The 16,925-nt window shown below is 37.1% G+C and overlaps 1 protein-coding gene across 50 annotated transcripts in view; it reads left to right on the top strand.

Moving 5' to 3' along the window:
• CLASP2 (cytoplasmic linker associated protein 2) overlaps positions 1 to 16,077 on the top strand; it is a 245,851-nt gene extending 229,774 nt beyond the window's left edge. For 29 of the 50 annotated variants that reach the window (XM_074405959.1, XM_039461832.2, XM_039461834.2 and 26 more), the window contains 3 exons: positions 1,932 to 2,138; positions 11,273 to 11,389; positions 14,357 to 16,077. In XM_074405959.1, the coding sequence (XP_074262060.1) occupies positions 1,932 to 2,138; positions 11,273 to 11,389; positions 14,357 to 14,443 (411 nt within the window). In that variant the 3' untranslated portion in view covers positions 14,444 to 16,077. The remainder of the gene's footprint in view (positions 1 to 1,931; positions 2,139 to 11,272; positions 11,390 to 14,356) is intronic. The other 21 variants (XM_074405939.1, XM_074405941.1, XM_074405940.1 and 18 more) reach the window with 1 other exon arrangement.
• The last annotated feature ends 848 nt before the right edge of the window (positions 16,078 to 16,925 follow it).

The following is a 16,925-nucleotide window of genomic DNA, read 5'->3' as shown; positions in this document are numbered from 1 at the left end:
TTTGAGATGGAGTTTCACTCTTGTTACCCAGGCTGGAGTGCAGTGGCGCAATCTCGGCTCACCGCAACCTCCGCCTCCTGGGTTCAGGCAATTCTCCTGCCTCAGCCTCCTGAGTAGCTGGGATTACAGGCACGCGCCACCATGCCCAGCTAATTTTTTGTATTTTTAGTAGAGACGGGGTTTCACCATGTTGACCAGGATGGTCTCGATCTCTCGACCTCGTGATCCACCCGCCTCGGCCTCCCAAAGTGCTGGGATTACAGGCTCGAGCCACCGCGCCCGGCTGGATAATTACTTTTTAAAAAAATTTGACTGTGAATATTCTAGAAGAATGAATCATAACTTTTAAATCTATCTGGGTTTTTACAGGAGTTTTGGGGTGGAGGGGTTTTGTTTTTTTTGTCTTTTTGAGTCAGAATCTTGCTCTGTCACCCAGGCTGGAGTGCAGTGGCACGATCTCTGCTCACTGCAGCCTTTGCCTACTGGGTTCAGATGACTCTTCTGCCTCAGCCTCCTGAGGAGCTGGGATTACCAGCATGCACCACCATGCCCAGCTAATTTTGTTGTAGAAAGAGGGTTTCACTGTGTTTACCAGGCTGGTCTCAAACTCCTGGCCTCAAGTGATATGCCCGGCCCAGTTTTGTTTCTGTTTCTGTTTTTGTTTTATTCAACCAGTGTTTAGTAGTGGTACATGTATGGCATTTCATTGAAAGTTTTAAAAATGATATCTAATATTTATAGTTTAGTTATCCACCTTTTGACCCAAATAAGGCCTGTAACATTCCTACAAAATGTAAAATTGACACCCTTAAGGTATCACCACTGAAATTAGCCCCAAGTCTTCTAATGTCCAGTGTATTTTCTTTTTCTTTTGTGTGTGTGTTTGTGTGTGTGTGTGTGTGTGTATTTCCCACAGTACCCTAAGCATTTTTCACCTATTAAGATCATAAGTGAGACACTGCCAAAGTAACATCAAAAGTAATTATATTTACATGTTCTTAAGACTATATTTAGATCTTTAGAGATTACAGACTCTAATAAGAAGATAGACGGCTGTTTCTTGTCTTCTTCACAAAACCAGTGTTTTATCCTCCCCAAGCTCATTACAGAAGGAAGAAAATCATTATGAAAACAAGGAGGAAAGGTTGTTAACTCTGGATAACACATTAAGCATATGATTTTTATTTTATTTCTCATTAATGTGATACAAAGGGCTCAAGCACTCCTAGAGATGAGAGTACTAATAATGAGCAGTACTAGAGATGAGAGTAGTAATAATGGCTATGCAGGGGACTCCAGTCACATTGTAGTCTAGGTAAATAGAGTCTCCTCACTCTAACGCAACTAGACCACAATTTGATTTAAAAACTACTTTAGGGTCAGGCGCGGTGGCTCATGCCTGTAATCCCAGCACTTCGGGAGGCGAAGGAGGGAGGATTACTGGAGCTCAGGAGTTTGAGAACACTGTGGGCAACATAGCAAGACCTCATCTCTATTAAAAATTTAAAAAAATCAGCCAGGCATGGTGGTGTATGCCTGTAGTTCCAGCTACTCAGGAGGCTGAGGTGAGAGTATCACTTGAGCTGGGAGTTTGAGCTAGTGATTCATGATTAAGCCACTGCACTCCAGCCTGAGTGACAGAGCAAGAACCTGTCTCAAAAAACAAAACAAACGAACAAAAACCTACTTCAGCTAGCAGCAAAAAAGAATACAAGAAGGGAGTATAGTATGCTAAGCCCCATGTATTCATCATCTAACTTTAGCTGTTACTGACATTTTGCCAATCCTTTCTATAATCTGTACCCTCACTTTTCATATTCAGAGCAAATCTAAATATTATGTCATAACAAATACTTCATGAAGTTTATACTTGCAGGAAATAGTATAATGTTTTAAAAATTACTTTCTGGCTGAATTTCCTGTTTTTTTAGGTGGTGAGATCTGCTGAAGAAGCAGCATCAGTGTTGGCCACTTCAATTAGTCCAGAGCAGTGCATCAAAGTGCTTTGTCCTATCATTCAAACTGCAGATTACCCAATTAATTTGGCTGCAATCAAAATGCAAACAAAAGTGATAGAAAGAGTGTCCAAGGAAACCCTTAACCTGCTTTTGCCAGAGATTATGCCAGGTCTAATACAGGTAAGCAACAAAGCTTGTAGGGGAATAAGCCATGATACATTTGGGATTCAGTTATTTTAAGTACTTTCCAGGCAACATTAGTAGCATGATCAAGCCTTCCTCCTGTTTGCAATATTCAGGACAAAGACTCTTCATAACTAGCCAGGTGGATGTCAGTAAGGTAAAATTTATATAACATAAAATTAACCATTTTTAAGTGTACAATTTAGGGGCATTAAATAAATTCACAATGTCATGCAACCATCACTGCTATCCACATACAGAAATTTTTCATCATCCCAAACTGAAACTATACCCATTAAACAATAACCCCATTCCTTCCTCCCTCCCTCATAGCACCTAGTAACCTCTATTCTGTTTTCTGCTAGATTCTGATAAGTGGAATAATACAATATTTGTCCTTTTAAGTCTGGGTTATTTCACTTAGCATAATGTTTTCAGGGTTCATCCATATTGTAGCATGCATCAGAATTTCATTCCTTTTTATGAATGAATAATATGCCATTTATGTATGTGCCACAAATTGTAAATCCATTCGTCTATTGATAAATATTTGGATTATTTCCTTTTTATTAACAAATATAATGAATTTCCTTGTAATATCTTCATGCACTTATATATGTACATCTAGAAACAATTTCTAGGCATTGCCAGATTTCACTCCAAAGTAGTTAACGCTAATTTACAGTCATAGATGTAATGTGTTTCTCTTTAGCCACATAAACCCAGTCATAGAAACATTTTAACAAAAATCAGATGTATTTTGTAACATGCTTTAATTTAACCATACATTGTGAACTTTTTTCATCAAATATTTTACAATGTAATTTTAATGGCTGACTAATATTAATAGTATTGTATATTAAGACCCCATCTAAAGAGAATTAATCATTCATTATGCATCTGTAGTATTGTATTTTTTATTTTATTATAAGCTTAATATTACTAAATTGTGAGGTCCTAACATAAGATCAGATTTCTTTGTCTATGCCTTAGTACTAAGAACAGACTATATGTCATATGTATATGTCATACATATAGCGGATACTGAATACATGTTTGCTGGGTAAATGACTTAGAGTATAAGGATACTAGCAAAGAGCTATTATGGCTTTAAGTTCTTATACATTTCTTATTTCCTCTGCTGATAGGTTGGTGCAGGATTTTATTGCATACATGATTATAGGGAAAAGACATCTTACCTATCAGAAAAGCACAAGAATGCTAATGAATATAAATGTTAGCATTTTAGTTCTTTGCTATAGACTATTAAAATTAGGGTGTGTAGGTATTAGGACCAGAGCAATGACAGGCAAGAAGGTAACGGCAATATAGTTTTAGAATGGCTTCAGATTTTCTCACCAGAAAATTATCTCACTGAGCAACTAGCATACAAAAAAACATAAAAAACATCTTCAACAAAATTAGAAAAAGGTATCCCAGTGAACCCCATAATATAAGCAGATAGGGCCAAACCGTCATCAGCAGCAAGTTCCCCTGCAAATATCAGTGGTATGGAAAAGTGTGAAGGAAAGTCAAAAGTTACTTTTAAGACCCTGGAACCAGAGAATCACACAGGTTCTCACCCCTATGTCCCCATTCTTAGTGAAAGGCATACAAAACTGATAAAAAATTGGAGTTGAAGGCAAAGGTACTGCAGGAAGCCAGGATCATGCTGGGGTGGCATGTATCCTCAGGGCCCTTAGAAATACCACAAAAGCTCCCTTCCAGAGAGAGCTTATTTAGCAAAAAATTCCTTGGAACAGAGTCTAAACTGGGCATCTACGCAACCATAAGAAAGAACAAAATCGTGTCCTTTGTAGTAACATGGATGCAGCTGGAGGCTATCATCCTAAGTGAATTAACCCAGAAACAGAAAACAAAAGACCACATGTTCTTGCTTATGAGTGGAAGCTAAACATTTTGGATATATTTGGACATAAAATTGGGAACAATAGACACTGGTAACTCCAAAAGGAGTTGGGAGAAGAGGGAAGGGTTGAGAAACTACTCATTTGGTACTGTGTTCACTGTTTGGATGTTGGGATCAATAGAAGCCCACACTCTCAGCATCACACAGTACACTTATGTAATAAACCTACATGTGTACCCTCTGAATCTAAAATAAACTGAGTATTGTAGCAATACTGTGGCAGAGGTGGCTACCCAAAGGCCGTGTTTTTTTAATACTTAATAAGGATAACATACCATGAAATACTTCACAGCCCATTAAAAAGGAACAAAATCATGTCCTTTGCAGGGACAGGGATGGAACTGGAAGCCATTATCCTCAGCAAACTAACATAGGAACAGAAAATCAAATACCGCATGTTCTCACATGTAAGTGGGAGCTGAACAATGAGAACACATGGACACAGGGAGGGGAACAACACACACTGGGGCCTGTCAGGGGAGAGAGTGTGGGGAGGTAGAGCATCAGGATAACTAGCTAATGCATGTGGGGCTTACTACCTCGGTTGATGGGTTAATAGGTGCAGCAAACCACAATGGCACATGTTTACCTATGTAACAAACCTGCACGTCCTATACATGTATCCCAGAGCTTTAAACAAAACTAGTTTTTTTTTTAAAGAAGGGTAACAAGAAGAAAGAATCCTGCAGCAATAAAGCTAGAAGAGCTTTCGTGGCCCAATCCACTCCCCCACACAGAGGATTTTATTTTAAAATATAGAATGCAGAAAAGTGTCTTTCACTTACACATGAGCAACAGAAACAGGTATGGCAGTCAAGCCCATACAAACATATTGCCTATTCTTCAAAAAAGAGGAAGAAAATAATGGCCTGAAATATACCTACAGTGAAGGTACACCAGAAACATATGAACACAAAGCAAATGAAAACTTAAACCCAAATTTAAGAAAACAAGATTTTAAAAATGTAAGAAAACAATAGAAATGAATAAAAAGCATGAATCAGAGTTTTTAAAGCTTGTAAAGGGGGAATTAGACAGTAGGTCTATTGAAAACAGCAGTCCGAGCTTAAGAAAGAATATTTTATTACCAGTCTTTAATGGGATATACTCTAAAGATAAAAAAAACTGCAAAGAAATCCTGAACTGCATTCAGTATATTCATAGTAAGGAAAGATTTTTTTTTTTTTTTGAAAAATAAAGTTATTTTTGAATAATAACATTGATACACATATCTATAGATAAATTAGATGGATAGATAAGACAGATCAGCACAAAGCAAATAATGATGTCATAAAATGAAGAAAATCTCAACTTTGAATTAGATATGTCAAATGAAAATATTATTTAATTTCTTATCTCTGGGAAAAAGTGTTTCCTAGACCTAGCCTCTAAATCAGTATCAACTCAGGAACACTGAGCAACCTTACCACCCAGATTGTGATTTTCAAATACCATTTTCCACTCAAAAGAGTTAGGTGTCTTTGGGAAAATGACAGTCCAGGTTTGGAACAGGTAATGTATAAAATGAGCCTGGGAATTCTTGTCTGAAAGCAGGGAAACTATGAATATTTGAGAGTAAGAAAGAATAATGCTACAATGAATTAAAATACATCAAATTTTAAAGTGAAATTCATGAGTTTATATTGATAACTTTAAAAACTGGCCAACTTTGAAGATTATTGGGTTATTCTCAAAATTGGTTAATAAAGAGAAAGAATCAAAGCACATAGACTACCTATCCTATTTTCAGGATAACCAAGTATTTGATGAGATAAAATACTTTTAGAAGGATTCCAGCTCATAAATTTAAAGAAATTATTGAGTTATAAAATTATTTGTGGCCAGGCGTGGTGGCTCCTACCTGTAATCCCAGCACTTTATGAGGCCAAGGAGGGCAAATCACTTGAGGTCAGGAGGTTAAGACCAACCTGGCCAACATGGTGAAACCCCATCTGTACTAAAAATAAAAAAATTAGCTAGGCTGGTGATGGACGCCTGTAATTCCAGCTACTCAGGAGGCTGGGGCAGGAGAATCACTTGAACCCGGGAGGTGGAGGTTGCAGTGAGCCAAGATTGCACCACTGCACTCTAGCCTGCACTCTAGACAGAGTGAGACTCTGTCTCGGGAAAAAAAAAAAAAAAGGAAGTTTTTTTTTTTTTTTTTTTTTTTAATCATTTTTTAGGCAGCGTGTGGTAGCTCACACCTTTAATCCTAGCACTTTGGTAAGCCGAGGTAGGAGGATCATTTAACCCAAAAGTTCAAGACCAGCCTGGCAACATAGTGATGCCTCATCTCTACAAAAAATTTTTTTAATTAGCCAGGTTTTCTTGCCTGGCTCAGTGGCTCACGGTGGCATGCCTGTGGTCCCAGCTACTCAGGAGGCTGAGGTGGGAGAATCACCTGAGCCTGGGAATTTGAGGCTGCAATGCACTGTGATCATGCTACTGCATTCCAGCCTGGGAGGCTAAGCAAGAGTCTCAAAAAATAAATACACACACACACACACACACACACACACACACGATATGACCTCATTGAAACAATGGATATATGAAGTGATTTTCAGTAGCCACTTAAATTATTAGGTGAAAAGATGATGGGGCAGGATATATAATGGAGGGGTTAGACTAACAACATCTGAACCTACTGATCAGTCTTAACATCACTGAAGGCGGGATAGCTAGACATTATGTGTCGTTCAATGAGATGCACCACCTGAAAAAGTTATTTTGCCTGGCTTGGTGGCTCATACCGGTAATCCCAGCACTTTGGGAGGCTAAGGCAGGAGGATTGCTTAAGCCTCGGAGTTGGAGAACAGCTTAAGCAACATAATAAGAAACTGTCACTACAAAAACTTCAAAAAATTAGCCAGGCATGGTGGCATGTGCTTGTAGTCTCAGCTCCTTGGGAGACTGAAGTGGAAAGATCACTTGAGCCCAGGAGGTGGAGGTTGCAGTGAGCCATGATCATACCAGTGCACTTCAGCCTAAGTGACAGAGCAAGACCGTGTCTCAAAAATATATATATATACTTCATCTCTCTCCTGATCAGTGTTGAAAAAAGAAAACAGAAAAAGAAAAAAATGTTCTTTTCTAAAGCAGTTGAACCTAAATCTAATGAAGTCTTAGCTTAACTGTCAGTTTAAAGGAAGTTCGGAGAATAGAGAAGCATGTTAAATTGTACCCTAAGGGTATATTCGGTTCAAATTCAGAATGTAGGAAATTCTACGAGAAAAACTGCCAGATTCCTTTAATAAAGAAGTGGCATGAAGAAAGAGGAAGTTATCAACTGTTAAAGATTTAAAGAGTCTCAAGAATCTAATCAACTTGAAAAAGAAGAACAAAATTGGAGTATTCACACTCCCAATTTTAGAACACATTACAGATCTGTGGTAGTAAAGACAACATGGTACCATTATAAAGGTAGACTTACAGATCAATGAAATAGAATCCAAAAATAACCCTCACATTTATAGACAATTGATTATCATAGTTTTTTTGTGGGGAAGAAGAGTATTTCTAATAAATGTGATGCTGTGACAACTGAGTTTCCACATGAAAAAGAATGAAGTTAAACCCCTACCTCATACCATATACAGAAATTAAGGAGTGATGCATAGAAAATGGCAGACAGAGTAGGAAGCTCCAAGAATTGATCCCTCTACTTAAGCAACCACTGAGCTGGCAAAAATGAATAGAATCAACTTTTTTGGAACTCTTGGATCTAACCAAAAACTGATAGTAACCAAGAGAGTACTTAATGAAAGAGGCTTAATTTCTTACTTTCAGTACTTTAGAGTAATGCTACAATGAATTAAAATACACCAAATTTTATTACAAAGCAAATTATAAGTATGTCATATTAAATACTTCATGAAGTTTATACTTTCAGGATCTAGCATAATGCTGTAAAAATTACTTTCTGGCTTAATACTTCCAGTATAATGTTTTAAAGATTACTTTCTGGCTTAATTTTCTGTTTGTTTTGAGTGGTGAGTTGCCTGGCTAATTTTTAAAATTTTTTGTAGAGACAGTGTATTATTTTGTTGCTTAAGCTGGACTCCTGGGCTTAAGCAGTACTTCTGCGTCCACCTCCCTAAGTGTTGGGATTACAGGCATAAGCCACCGAGCCAAACAAGAAAACTTTTTTAGGTGGCATCTGATTGAAAAACACATAATATGTAGTTGTCCCGCCTTCAGTGATTTTAAGACCGATCAGTAGGTTCAGATGTTAGTGTAACCCCTTCATTATATACCCTGCCCCATCATCTTTTCACCTAATGATTTCAGCAGCCACTGAAAATTATATGTCATTGTAGCATGATTCTATTCATTTTGGCTCAATGGTTGCCTAAGTAGAAGTGTCAATTCCGTAAGCTTCCTACTGTGTCTGCCATTTTCTGTGGCATCATTCCTTGAGTTAATTTTTGTATATGGTGTGAGATAGGATTTCAGCTTCATTCTTTTTCATGTACTGAAAAGTATTTTTTTACTTTCAGTAAGAAAGTTACTTAACTGCCTACCATCTCCCATGCTCAGAAGCCTTGGTGGTGGTGGCCCATATGTGCAGTGTAGCTTGCTGGTGCCAGGAGGGACATGGACCTTGTTCTCAAAAAATTGTGGTTTTTTCTTTATTTTTAAATCTCTGGCATTCTCTGAAAGGCTGGCACAGAGACTGGCCTTTGTTTCACCTCCCATCAGGCTGAATTGGCTTCCTAAGTAGTGTCTATTGAAAAGATTTAAAAACATATACTACCCATAGCCACCTGAGACAAGGGAGAGCAGACAGGACAGGCAGCAAACAGAAAAGCCTGGGAAGGAGGAAGCTGAGAAAGAAGATAATTGATGAAATAAGGATTTTGCTGGATTGTCATGTGTACTGAGGAATCCACCAAAAGTATGCTCAGAAAAGACCTTAGAGCAGGGGTCCCTAACCCCCAGGCCATGGACTGGTACTGGTCCATGGCCTATTAGGAACTGAGCCACACAGCAGGAGGTGAGCAGTGGGCAAGCGAGCATTACCCCCTGAGCTCCACCTCCTGTCAGATCAGCAGTGGCATTAGCTTCTTATAGGAGCACAAAGCCTATTGTGAGCTGCACCTACGAGGGATCTAGGTTCCATGCTTCTTATGAGAATCTACCTAATGCCTGATGATCCAAGGTGGAACAGTTTCATCCCAAAACCATCCCCCCACCACCCTGCCCCATCTGTGGAGAAACTGTCTTCCACGAAACCAGCCCCTGGTGCCAAAAAGGTTGGGGACCACTGTCTTAGAGGACCATAGGCCTGGATCTCTGGATGTTCTTTGGGCTCCATGCAAGTAGGAGTTGGGCTAACAGAATTGTAGGCAGCCTAGCTAATTGAATGATTACCCAGCTCAGAGTCAATCTGCAAAGACTGGGAGAGTTTCTTGTTTTGTTTTGACTCTAGCCATTTAAAGAAATCTCTGTGAGGTCACTGGCTGACTACTGAAATAACAGACTTCAGTGGCCAGGTACCATAAACAAAATGTACTCAAATCAGTGATCGAAATACAGTAACTAAAACTATAAAAATCATAGAAGAAAACAAGGATAAATCTCTAGGCCTTAGATTTAAGGTCATCCTCTATGGCAGTGGATTATTAGATATGACACCTAAAGCATCAACAATAAATAAAAAATAGGTTAATTGGACTTCATCAAAATTAATAACTTTTGTTCACAGGACCTAATCAAAAAACTGAAAAGACAACCTATAGAATGGGAGAACATTTTTGCAGATTATTTATCTGATAAAGGTCTACTATCCAGAATATATGTAAAGAACTCTTATAACTCAGCAACAAAAAGATAAATGACTTTTAAAGGGGCAAAGGACTTGAATAGATATTTCTTCAAAGAACATGTACAAATGACCAGCAAGTACATGAAAAGATGCTTGATGATATTTAAACATTGAATGCCATACTGTTTGTAGTGTTATCTTTACTAGGAAAAATTTAGCAGGAAGGAGGTTGTTGGGGAGGAGGATTTAAACTTACAATACTCTAGAGTGGTTGAATTAGCAAACATGAAATGAATGCCTCATATGATTATAAAGCCTAGAAAAATTAATTTACATTATAATTACAATTATATAAAAATGAGGGAAAATAAAATTAACATTGATTGCATGACTTAGGAATAATATACCTATTTTAGGTGGATATCTGTTGATGTTTTAATGTTTCTGCAGTTGTTTTAGAAACATAAAATGATTAGGACTTTAGTGGAGGTGAACTCTGTTTTCCCCTAAGTAAAATGTGCATATTCATTCAGATAATTGATTGAAAAATACTTCATGGATAAGATTGCTGTAGACTATTGAAATAGAGTAAGTAGTGTGATCAAAAGCGTAAGTTGGGGAGATGGACAGAAAAAGGGAAGATGTTGGTCAAAGGGTACAAAGTTTCAGTTAAAGAGGACTGGGTTCTGGCTATCACAGCACAGTAACTAGTTAATAAGCTATATTTCAAAATAGCAATTATTTTAAAAATGGATTTCAAATGTTACAAAGAAATGATAAGTATCTGAGGTGATAAATGTGTTGATTAGCCTGATTTGATCATTCCATAGTGTACATGTATTGAAACATCACAGTATACCCATAAATATATACAATTCTTATTTGTCAATTAGAAACAAAATAATTTTTTAAATAAAATGAGGTTATTAAAAGCATAATAAAAGTAAAAGGGAATCGTTTACATAGACTGGATTTATTGGAGACGGTAATTGTAGGGATGGAACAGATGTAAAACTTAATTAGGCCTGGATTATAGGAGTACCTTGAGCTACCAAACAACCAAGTTTAGGTTTCATTGGATAGTGGGGAGGTGCTGACAGCCTTAAAGCCTAATGCTTTAGGGAAATTAGTCTGGAGACTTTTTTCAGGGTGAATTGGCAAGGGGGCAGCCTCAGAGTCAGAGAAGTGCATCTTTCCAGGCTAAGTAAGAACCTGATGGAGAGGGCTAACAGAGTGAGGGCGCAGTAGGGGAAGTAAAGGGGGAAAGAAGGGCATTGTCTATGTTTGAAAAGGTTAAAAAGTTAACTTCGATCTGCAGAGTTTTCTCTCCTCAGTACGCTTGAGATTTCATCTTCCAGTTTCATCTTCTGTCCCTATTAAAAAGGTAGTTTTCTCAGATCCCCTGGAGTACTAACAGTGGACTTCTCTCTATAGGGTTATGATAATTCAGAGAGCAGTGTTCGGAAAGCTTGTGTCTTCTGTCTGGTGGCTGTTCATGCGGTAATTGGTGATGAGCTAAAACCACATCTCAGTCAACTCACTGGCAGTAAAGTAAGTAGTGCTGTTGTGTTTTAAAGATGGTGGCCATAGTACATCATTCATAGTTTAGTTATATGTCTGTAACGGTAAACTCTTTATTTGGCATTTAGTAAGTCATGCTTTGAGTATCCAATTTGCCTTTATTATTTCTCTTTTGTATTTTATCTGTTTCTACTCTAACATTGGTCACTCAGGTGAAGTCAGCAGTTTGCTGGGGTGGTTAGTAGGTTTTTGTGAGAGAAAAATGTCTGCAGCTTCTAGTTATTTGTAACAGTCAGATGACTCCTTACCAAATCCCAGACTCAATTCTTTACCCCTAAGCACTATTTTATTAAGAATAAATAGACTGTTGTGGGTATATATTCTTGAATTACTGTATAGCCCTCAAAATATAGAATACTTGAACATTTTTAAAGTTTTCCCCTTAAGAACTATGATAATCAAATATTTGTTCTTCTCTTTCTATTACCCAAATTAATGTCCAACTTTAACTTAAAATGTTAAAAAATAAAAGTTTTCTGATTCATTGTTCAGACTTAAAAAAATTAATAAGTCTTACCTTCCTCATTTGATTGCTACTGCCAGAACTTTGAAATTCATTCTACTAAGGTGGCCAGGCAAAGTGGTTCATACCTGTAATCCCATCACTTTGGGAGACCAAGGCAGGATGATCACTTGAGACCAAGAGTTTGAGACTAGGAGTAGGCAACATATTGAGAAGACTCTGTCTCTAACAATAAAAAGATAATAATAATTTTTCTGAATTAGAAGTTTGTTCTCCATGGTGAGGATAACTTATGATTGTTGAATTATGGCTTATGAGCCAGTTAGCAGGAGGCACTCACAATCACTTAAAGAACTTCTCAAATCCTAGGATTGTCTTAACTATGGTCAAATTTATTTTTTAACAGCAAAAAGGCAGAATATATAGACAATGGAAAATGAGCCAAAGTACACACCTTACGTTAAGTATCTGTATAAGTTATAGATAGATTAAAACAATAATTCTTAACTCTTGGTTACAAACCACTTCAAGACTTAGAAAAATGCATTCAGATAAAACCATAAAAGACAAAGTTTTAAAAAACAGAAAAATACATAATGGAAACAATTACATGTCGTTTCAAAGGGTATAATCCCCTGAATCCCATGGCTACCAGGTTAAAAATTCTTGGATCAAAGAGTTAATGTTTAAAAAGCAAACCTTCCAAAACAGTTAAAACTCAGCCCTTTATCAGAACAGTAGTTAGCCAGTAATAATGTTACATGTGAAGACAGTAAAGAGGTGGAAAAATATTATGAAATAAGAGTAGATGAAACAAGTAGGCCAGATGTGGTGGCTCCCACAGCATTTTGGGAAGCCAAAGTGGGAGGATCACTTGAGCTCAGGAGTTCGAGACCAGCCTTGCCAACACAGCAAGACCCTGTCTCTACGGGGGGGAAAAAAAAAAAAAATTAGCCAGGCACGATTGCACGTCCCTTTGGTCCCAGCTACTTGGGAGGCTGAGGTTAGAGGATTGCCTGAGCCCAGGAGGTTGAGGCTACAGTGAGCCGTGGTCATGCACTGCATTCCAGCCTAGCCAACAGAGCAAGACCCTGTCTCCGAAGGAAAAAAAAAAAAAAAAAAATTAAAACACAGAATTGTATATGTATTGATTACAAACTTCATAAAATAATGGTTTCTTACAGTCAAAGACTGCAAAATGACACAGATATCAAAAACATTCTTGGTAAGAAGGTAGTGACTTTGCGGTCTAAGATCCTTAAGTCCTATAACCCAAATACCTGAATTCCTATTTTTGCCCACTTCTTGCCCCACCCCGCCCCTCCCCACCCCACCCCACCCCACCCCCGACGGAGTTTTCCTCTTGTTGCCCAGGGTGGAGTGCAGTAATGTGATCAGAACTCACTGCAACCTCGCCCGCTAGGTTCAAGCAATTCTTCTGCCTCAGCCTTCCAAGTAGCTGGGATTACAGGCATGTGCCACCACGCCCTGCTAATTTTGTATTTTCTAGTAGAGATGGGGTTTCTCCATGTTGGTCAAGCTGGTCTTGCTCCCAACCTCAGGTGATCCACCCACCTCGGCCTCCCAGAGTGCTAGGATTACAGGCATGAGCCACTGCACTCGGCCTTTTGCCCACTTCTTACCCACCCCTGTTATCTCAGGCAGAAACATAATCATTTCTGTAGTCCTCATCTATAAAATGTGAAGACAAAGGGATAATGTAAAACAGCGTATTATGTAACACCTAGTGCTCAATCGTTTATTACTTTAATGATGACTTCTGAGTTTACGTTAATGTTGTATTTGTCTGTTCTCACGGTGCTATAAAGAACTACCCTAGACTGGGTAATTTATAGACATTTAATTGACTCAGTTCTGCATGGCTCGAGAGGCCTCAGGAAACTTACAATCATGGCAGAAGGGTGTGCAAACATGTCCTTCTTCACTTGATGGCAGGAGGGAAAATAATGAGAGAAGTGCAGAGCGAAGTGGGGAAAAGCCCCTCACAAAACCATCAGATCTTGTGAGAACTCACTCACTGTATCACGAGAACAGCATAGGGAACCAGGATTCAGTCACCTCCCACAAGATCCCTCCCCCAACACACGGGGATTACAATTCAGATTACAAGTCAAAATAAGATTTGAGTGGGAACACAGAGCCAGATTATATAAAGTGTTTTATATGTGATCCATACAACATATTTTGAAAAGACATGATAAAATACTCCATCATGAATAACTGAAGACTTAAAAATTTTTTGGTTTTTTACATATTTTTTCTTTTCAGATGTGCTAGCCAAAAAAAGTAATAATTTGTTATTCTTAATTATCAGCAATACCTCAGGCATTATCATAACCCCCAGCCTAAAATGTATCTTTCAAAGCTCACATATATGTATGTAATATTTTAATGAGCATCTTATAATTTGGATCAGCTGGCTCACATGACATTTATTTGACTTGAATCTGCAGATGAAGCTACTGAATCTTTATATCAAACGTGCACAAACGGGTTCTGGAGGAGCTGATCCCACTACTGATGTTTCTGGACAAAGTTAGTGAAGCTCGTCAAAGCGAACCAGGTCTCAAAAGAAAGGACAGATAGACCACCCTCATCAATGAAAGGAAATTCTCAAACACATCCTTTGGAACTTACTATTGTTTCCCAGTTTTAGTTTTTTGTTTTGTTTTGTTTTGTATTTTCTGTAACAGAGGACTATCCTCAGTCTGCATGTAACTTTTATGATAGTTATTCCAAATTCAAGAAGAAGCAGTATTAACATCAATTGATCGATACAAAGTAATTTTTAATCTAATTCATCATTTCACATGTTTGTACTTTGTCTTCCCATTAACTTTGCCAGTGTTATGATTGTATAAATTTTTTTAAATGCTGGTTAAACAGGAATGCTTAAAGCTTTAAAAGTTTTAACAGTCTAAAACATTTTTGCCTTTATTCAACTGCAGAATAATATTTTTATTGCTACTTTGAGTTTTGTTCCGTATCATGTCCTATGCTAGAAATATTTAAATGATGTGAAACAAAGCAGGACTAATTTGAACTACAGCTGGACTCTGTTTGTGTAATGGTGATACATGTCATTAGTTGCAACTTCTTTGGGGTGATCTGTAGTTTGAAAACTAAAACCTCAAAGACAGATGTTACAGAATCAGCCAGTTCTGTAAAACTGATATTGTTTGTTGGTTATTGATCTTGCCATCTTTATTTAAAACCATGTCCCTTCTATGATCCCGTAAGAAAGCTGCACCAAATCATCTGCCTGTTTTTTTCTTGATACTGAAATAGAAGGTTTTATTGCAGGGTTTTTTTGGTTTGTTTATATCTTTATTGTGAATGATGCTTTTTTTGTATTTATTAATATCAAATTCACTTACTAATAAACTTGATAAAGGAAACAGACAAAAAAAAAATCAAGTGCGTGTGTGTCCTTGACCGTCTTCTGTATCTCACGTAATAAACAAACTAATTATTGAGACATGGGAGTGACCAGCACCTTTTCTTTAAAGGGTGGAACCTGGTTTCCTTTTACCATGAAATTGTCTTACTTGAAAATATTGATCCTGATGAGAGAGAAGATGGTGCCAAGGCTATCTTAGTATAATGGGCTCAAATTCTCTACCTCTTCAGGGCTAATACTTTTAACTGAGCTGCTGCCTATAGTGTCTTTTGGAAAACTACAAAGGGTGATTTTTCTGTTACTTTTTAACAAATTTTTAAAATCACCTTTTGCTACACTCATTCTTTTCATGTGCAGCCGACTTTCAAAAATTACCAGTTTTGGTGAAAGGCCAAATTAGATAATTTGGAACCAGGATACTAATGATTTCTCATCTTGACTTTTTAAAAATCCTAATATAAAGTGAATTTGATTGAAAAGGCAAATAGCTATTAGGGAAGCAATTTGCTATTGTTACAGAGTTATCTGTACTTTCTTTGTTTAATTGAAAAAAATGTAGAAATGTATGTAAAGAATTTAAGACAAGTACTGAATGGATGATTTGTCATAGGCTTTCCCCTTCCTTTGTTTCTGTTCTAGCAGCAGGCAAAGTTTCTCTATATCCTCTCCCTCTACGTGTAACAATTTTGTTTTCTACTGTTAATTACATTGTGTATTTATAGTTCTATGCTTACTGTTGTGCATATACTGGCAATAAAACTGTACATAACATTACTTGAAAAAGTTAATAATGTATATCAGTCATTTTTCTGTCTCACAGTGTAACAGGTCACTCAGTTAAAGTTTTTCTTTAACTTTAGGTCTTGTATCAGTGGTGTTCTCTTGAATTTTGTAAGTCCATCTGAGGAGAAAAGATTTTTTAGGTGTAGCAACCACAATCAAAGGTATATAGCTATATACACATGTATATATTACAGCTTATCTGTAAGAAGAAAATGCATTTTAAACATTGAACTCTTCTCGGTAGATTTGACCTTTGGATATGTTTGTAATCATTTCTAATCAAAATATTGATTTAATTTTGACATCTGGTTTAAGATACTGCTTTAACTACTGTTGACAACTAAGTAGAGTGACTTAAGCTGAATAGTAACTCTAACTGGGAAATTAGATCAAGTACCTGGCATCTAGTGGCAGACAGCCACTCAAGAAATCAATTAACTACACAATGGAAAAATATGGTTTAATGTGTCTAAATGAAAGCTAATGTATATAAACATTTTAAAAAGTTTACAGTTCTATAATTTCAGTTGATAAGGCTATAAGAAAGTTATTGATTATTTAAATCACTATATATGATAGACCCTTAATTTGTTCATTCCAGAAACATTTTTAGATGTCAGCTACTTAAAAACAGTCACAAAAAGCTACTGTTTAAATTTCCTGCTATTCTCTACCAAATTATTAGTGTTCATTTACTGCACTGCTGAGAACTAATTAAAAGCATATATTCCAGATTGAAAAACATGTTTATTTCTTTTGGGTTTCCAAATCTATAATAGACTTCTAAGATTTTCAAGTAAGATGTGGTTTGAACCTGAGCCTTCAGTTTTGCAGTTAAT

The sequence above is a fragment of the Saimiri boliviensis genome, chromosome 9, assembly GCF_048565385.1.
Source record: "Saimiri boliviensis isolate mSaiBol1 chromosome 9, mSaiBol1.pri, whole genome shotgun sequence".
In the NCBI taxonomy this organism is placed as follows: Eukaryota; Metazoa; Chordata; class Mammalia; order Primates; family Cebidae; genus Saimiri; species Saimiri boliviensis.
Note: the sequence above shows the minus strand (reverse complement) of the source record. Positions and strands in the feature narration are given on the sequence as shown.